General features: G+C 37.0%; 1 protein-coding gene across 1 annotated transcript in view; it reads right to left on the reverse strand.

The window, feature by feature from the left end:
* LOC122071033 (protein-tyrosine-phosphatase IBR5-like) overlaps window positions 1-6,064 on the reverse strand; it is a 9,955-nt gene that overhangs the window by 3,187 nt on the left and 704 nt on the right. Inside the window, exons 2-4 of the mRNA XM_042635302.1 lie at window positions 4,961-5,060; window positions 1,455-1,512; window positions 1,243-1,349 (exon numbers count right to left, since the gene is read on the reverse strand). Of these exons, the coding sequence (XP_042491236.1) occupies window positions 1,243-1,349; window positions 1,455-1,512; window positions 4,961-5,060 (265 nt within the window). The remainder of the gene's footprint in view (window positions 1-1,242; window positions 1,350-1,454; window positions 1,513-4,960; window positions 5,061-6,064) is intronic.

The following is a 6,064-nucleotide window of genomic DNA, read 5'->3' on the forward strand; positions in this document are numbered from 1 at the left end:
GAGGTTCCATTTAATGCATCACTTGGTTGATTTTGTGGATTTGAATTGGCCTTAAAAGGATGCAGACTAATGGGTTAAGAACAGGCTAAGAAAACAGGAACAGAATGATTTTTTTGGAATTTCAATTTTCGATAGAATTTAGTGTTATGTAGTGCTCAGAGAGTGGAGGTTTGGAGGAAGCAAAATAAAAATTGATTCGAGAATTGGAAGTGAATTTACCAACAATAAACAGCAACCAAGTTCCATAAGCAAAAGAAAATAACTATGAATAGAAGAATCACGTTCTAGATCATTTCTAGTTGTCCTTGATTCACCTAATGCTTGTGAAACGGTCACATGTCCACGAAACACAAGCAGAAATAATACTCCAATAAAAAAAAAAAGTTACTCTCCATCCAGAGAACTAGTAAAAGCAAACAACAAGAAGGCCCTCTATAGAGGCAGCTTCTTGCTTTCCACCATAATTGTCAAGGCGTCTGGGTGTCTTGGAAGCCTTGTTGGTGTCACCTTGTATTTGGACCCCCTCAAATGCCTTGTGTCTCCTAGATGCCATGACAATTATGCTTTCCATGCTGGAGCACTAGCCCCACACCCCCCCCCCCAGAGAGAACGATAGAACAAAAGATACGAAACTAATTTTTGGAACCAAATAGTACTACATTGGATAAATAAAGAACATAATACCAATAAAGACAAAAATAGGAGGGGAGAAAGAGAACAAAAGATAGGAAACTAATTTTTGGAACCAAATATTACTACATTGGATAAATAAAAAAGATAGCCAATACAGACAAAAATAGGATTGAAGATGGAACTGCCCAAACTAGACCAAACCAAAAGTAGAACAAAAATGAACATGAAAAAACTACCTTAAATAAATAAAAATACAAGGTACAAGGATGAGATACTTCCTGTACTGTAGGCCATTTCATTTTATTAAACATTATAAGTTATTTATGAAAAAAAGAAAATAAAGGGAGAAAGGGTTTTTTTGGAAGAAAATAGTAAATAATGCCTTGGCTCATTTGAGTTTCTACCCCCCAAATTAATATTAGGTACCACGCCAAAAGAGTCATGGCCGCACCATTTACAATTTCGGAAGCAAGACATCCAGGTGCATGGTTCAGTGGCAGAATATTTTCAATGTCCTTTACCATTAAAATAAATTGTTTTCACAATCTTATGCTTGACCTCATTTCAAGAACCAAGATGCATGAGTAGATCTACAGAGTACAAACAAACCTGAAGTTAAGTCAACCATTGGCCTCCGTTCTTTCACCCATTGGTAGCTCTGTGCAAGTCTCCATCCTTTGCACTTCATGAGGTATGCTATTACAATAGCTGGTGACCTGTTATGGAGACCAAATTATGATATTCACGAATAATGATATATTGATATTCAGAAAAACACATACTAACTAATCAAGACCATATCCACCAACAAGAGTACTAACCTATTTTTTCCTAACATGCAATGCACCAGAACACGAGCCTTGTCCTTTTCACATTGCTCTACACAAGGAAAAAACTATGTAAGACCAATATATTCACACTAATGCAGACATAAATACATGCATAATGCTAAACATTGATCCAAAATGCAATTCTATTTTTTAAGGTGAAGATGGCATCTGCTGTGAAATTTCAAGGAATGAATTAAAAAAAAAAAAAAAAAAAAAAAAAAAGGGGAAAATTTCAGTAGGACCCAGTTTCCCTTCATCCACCACTTCCGGTGGTTAGATGGGACTCATAAGTGGTTGAATAGGACTCTTGTAGCAGTGCCAAGGGCATTTCAGACCTTCCAACAATAGGGGGTGGGGGGAGCAATTACAAGATCATAGTGGTGGGTGAAGGAAAACTTTTCCAAAAAAGAGCAACCCCCAGTGCACGAGGGTCCCGCTACTGCAGGGTCTATAAAACCACAATTTACATACTCTTACACGCACACACAATGATATAAGTAAATGAGCATAGAGTATTATAACCCATGTTTTGAGTAAAAATACATAAGTATATGATGTATATGTGTAACCAGGGAAATTGTGAACTAGTTACAAGGTTGAACCAGTGAGCAGTTAATAAAGGGCCCATAGTAAGCCAGTGATTTAAAGTGGATAAGGTGGTGAGGAAAGGCACGCATAGCTTAGGATTAGTTACAAGTATGGCTTTAAATAGAGCTGAATGGAGAAAAAGGATCCATGCAGTCAACCCCATTGAGTTGAGTTTGTAACGCTGAGGTGGTGTGGGCCCCTTGGCCCCCCTCATTAGAAAGAACTTGTTGGGTACATAAACTAAGGAGTGTTCAAAGACAACTAAAGCCTCTTTGTAGTCCATTTTTCAAGCACGAGATAGCAGGTATTATATTATGGAAGAATCAAGCTAAAGGTGTTATTCATCAAACCTTTTATTAGTTGCTGAATAGTATGTTAGTGGAGAATGCCAATAGATCAGCCTATTCAAGCAAAAGACCAAATCAATACTTGCTATCAAAATGTATTCAGTTACTATATATCAGCTATCACCATTTTAAGGTAAAAGACTCATGGACAAAGGTTCCCATATAATGAAATGACTAGAAAATTATCATAGGTGGCACAAACGCAAGGATCAGCTGAAAAGATCCATGAGTCCAATATCAACCAGCTGCCAAAAGGCAAAAATCCATAATATGCAGTCAGAAACATGAACCTATCATATTGGAACTGAAGGTCCAGAAAAAAAATGTGAATGCTTGACCAGTTCTTCACAAAAATTTGTTTACCAACCATAATTCACTCTCCATGAGGTGTTACATGTCACTTCTAAAAGGTATCTTAGTAATTTAGATGGGTTAGGAAGATTAAGGAACAACCCTCTCAAAGCCTCATATGGCAACAACTGAATTGAATGTCACCAGCACTTCTCGTGAGCCAATAAAATCAGTCTATCTATAAGTCAGAATTCAACAAATCAAAAGTGGGTCAAGACTTTCCAAGAAGGATCAGCACTGAAGGCCAATCTTGGGGAATCTTAATAAAGGAGTTAATGGAAAACACAATAGCAGTAGCTGTTGATAGAAGAGAAGCCTCCAAAGCAATACTGGGGAAAGAAATATATAATTTGACTTCAACTCAACTACAATCATGGTAAGAAGTCCACCACCCTATCTCTTGGGGTTTGTGATGCAATCCCCAGGGTTGGAAAACCCTATTTGGGTTCAGTATGGGCCCACCCAAATTCTATGTAAATGGGGTGGCAATCTTGTAATAAAACAGAATCTTAAAGGGTTAGTTTGAAGGCACATAGGGGTTAGGATACAAGGGAGTGTCTTATTTAGATACCAAGAGCAGACTTGGAAGTAAAACTAAATAAAGCATAGGAGTGAAACACAGGTGGAGGGAGGCAAGTATGGAAAGAGGAAATAAAAGGGATTAAAATAACTCATGGTAAGGTTATCTTCAACCTTCAGCCAACAAACACACCAATGGAAGTCCAGAAGGTTGTGGGGTTGCAAGCTCACTCATAAGGTCTCGGATGAACCTGAAATTTCAAGTGTAGAATCACAATCCAAGGTTCTATAGATTCTTGCGGTTAGCCACTGAAAACAGCATTAGGAAATCAAAGAGTACGACCTGAAACAGATAGTGAACAGTGGTAAATTCTGGTTCAGTTTCATGGCAGAGAAGGAGTTTGGGGATGGGATTCCAGAGATCAAATCGCCTAGGGTAGTTCCTTCAACCCAAATCTTAGGGTGAGGGAGAGTAAAGAGAGATCGAAACCATCATTTAAAGGGCTGTAATATCATTTGAACAAACAGGAAATTATAGGATAGAGAAAGGAAGACAGAATATAAATTAAAAAAAAAAAAGCAAGCTTCAAAGGGGAAGGGGAGACAGGATAGCACACAAATTCACCACTGTGAAGAACCAAACACTAAGAATTTTTTCCATTCTAAAACTTTCAATTATGCTCCATTGACACACACACACACACACACACACACACACACACACACACAGCCTGGGAAACCAAATATCCTACATGTCTAAACTTCCAAAAAACAGGGGATTACATATCATCCCAATAAAGAAGAAAATAAATATCCAATTATCCTACTAGACCCAACCAAACCTGGACCTGGTTCTCGGTCTAGGTTTTTCATCGGATTCAGTCCAGTCCACGGAAGCAATACTGCATCAGTTTGAAAACATCATCAATGAGAAATCAATTCATGGTTTAGTGCCAAAAACACTGAACTGAAGGCTCCAACGCACACGTTCATCTTGATGGATAAAGACATGAAAAATCTTGCAACCATATGAGAAATGAAACTGTGTGCTACAATAGTCATGCTCATCTTTATGCATCAGTTCATCAGAAATACCAATCAACAAAGTGAGGGGCTAACAACGAACCACTTTTGGCAGGAATTCTACAGAAGACACGTAAAAAAAGTAATACCAGGGTTGAAATACATTTAGTTAATGTCATTGTGTCCTCATTTAGTGGGAAAACAAATTCTAGTACAACCCTTTTCAAAAATCTAGTCTTAAACTGCTCGAATCAGCAGTCAGGAATACTATAAATCTCAGTTTTGAGTAAAACCCATCTGCAGGAATTACTTTATGCAACACTTTTGTACCCAAAGTTTACAGATGCAACGTGGACCAATCAGCACACTATCCGTGTATTCTATTCCACGTCCTCCCCAAAAAAGTGATGGGCGCATACCCTCTCTCTCTCTTCCAATGTTGTCGGCCTAGTGGCAATTCAGAAGGCCATGCAACCAATTAAAGTAATCATTCTCACTTATTTTTTAAGACAATGCAGTTCATAGCCATCAACTACAATTTCATGGAATCAGCATATTAGCAGAAAATAAATACGACTAAAACAAATCCACAAAATGGCTCATATACTCACAGATACTCATGCTAATTGAGATCATCAATTTGTATCATAACTCATCCAAGGAACATACCTAAAAATTGTATTGCATCATCAAAGGATAAATTTTTGTCATCTGGGAGGCAGTGATAAGTAAAGGAGTTCTTGTATAGATTTTGACAAGCAGGTACAGTCTGCATTTTCACAGAACCATGAATATAAGGATATGTCAGGAACTTCTGATGTCCAGAAAACATGTAGGGTACAAAAATCAAATTAGAAACCAATGAGAATCAATAATGTACAACAAGCTTCACCAAACAAGGAGGAAACATTAACATTCAGCATGCCCTGTGCACCAATAGAGATGAAACAATAGTCCTTGAATCAGGATACAAATTTTTTTTAAACTTGAAAATGATGGTAAAAGATAAGAGAGAATATGATAAATAAGCTTTGAGAGTCAGCTCCAATAGAGAAATCATACCAGAATTAGTAGTTTACCAATAAACTTAGTTATTCATTTTTTTTTTTTATTCTACATTGTATTGTGAGTCTTTATAGTCGTATCCTGCTCTTGTTCTGAATAAAATTTCAGTCACGAAAAAACAGAACAGTATAACTGGAAGGAATTGAAGGTACACACATAAAATGACCATCTAATCAAGAGAATTAAAATTTCTATAAAGATTGTACATTCACCATCGACAAACTCAAAGAGCTTGGTTCTTCCACACCTTTTTTGTGGTTAGCCATATGGAACCTAGAACTGCAGAGCTTCCAGTAAGAGGATTACTTTTACCACTGGTTGTCATTTTTTTTTTTCCAGAAACAGTGTCATTAACAGGAATAGTCACTAATGAAACAGAGAGGAAGTTAAGCCATTGAGGGCTCTTGGTTAGGGATCAATATAGAATCTGAATTATTTTCTTTAATGAGTTCTGAAGTATAGACTCAGAAAATCCCAAAACATCCATTCATGAGCCGGTTTCAATGCTATTGACTGGCCTAGAGTGATGATCCTCAGAACCGGACTAACACCACATTTACACCAAACTTTCAACTACCCACTTACCTAAAACAGTATATACAAAGACTGGATGAAATTAGTACCACAATCAGATCTTGAATACAATTAGATAAATTCCCCATTAAATTTGTATCATATCCCTATAGATTTTTTTTTTTTTCTTTTTTT

Source organism: Macadamia integrifolia, chromosome 2 (genome assembly GCF_013358625.1).
Source record: "Macadamia integrifolia cultivar HAES 741 chromosome 2, SCU_Mint_v3, whole genome shotgun sequence".
NCBI classification, from domain to species: domain Eukaryota; kingdom Viridiplantae; phylum Streptophyta; class Magnoliopsida; order Proteales; family Proteaceae; genus Macadamia; species Macadamia integrifolia.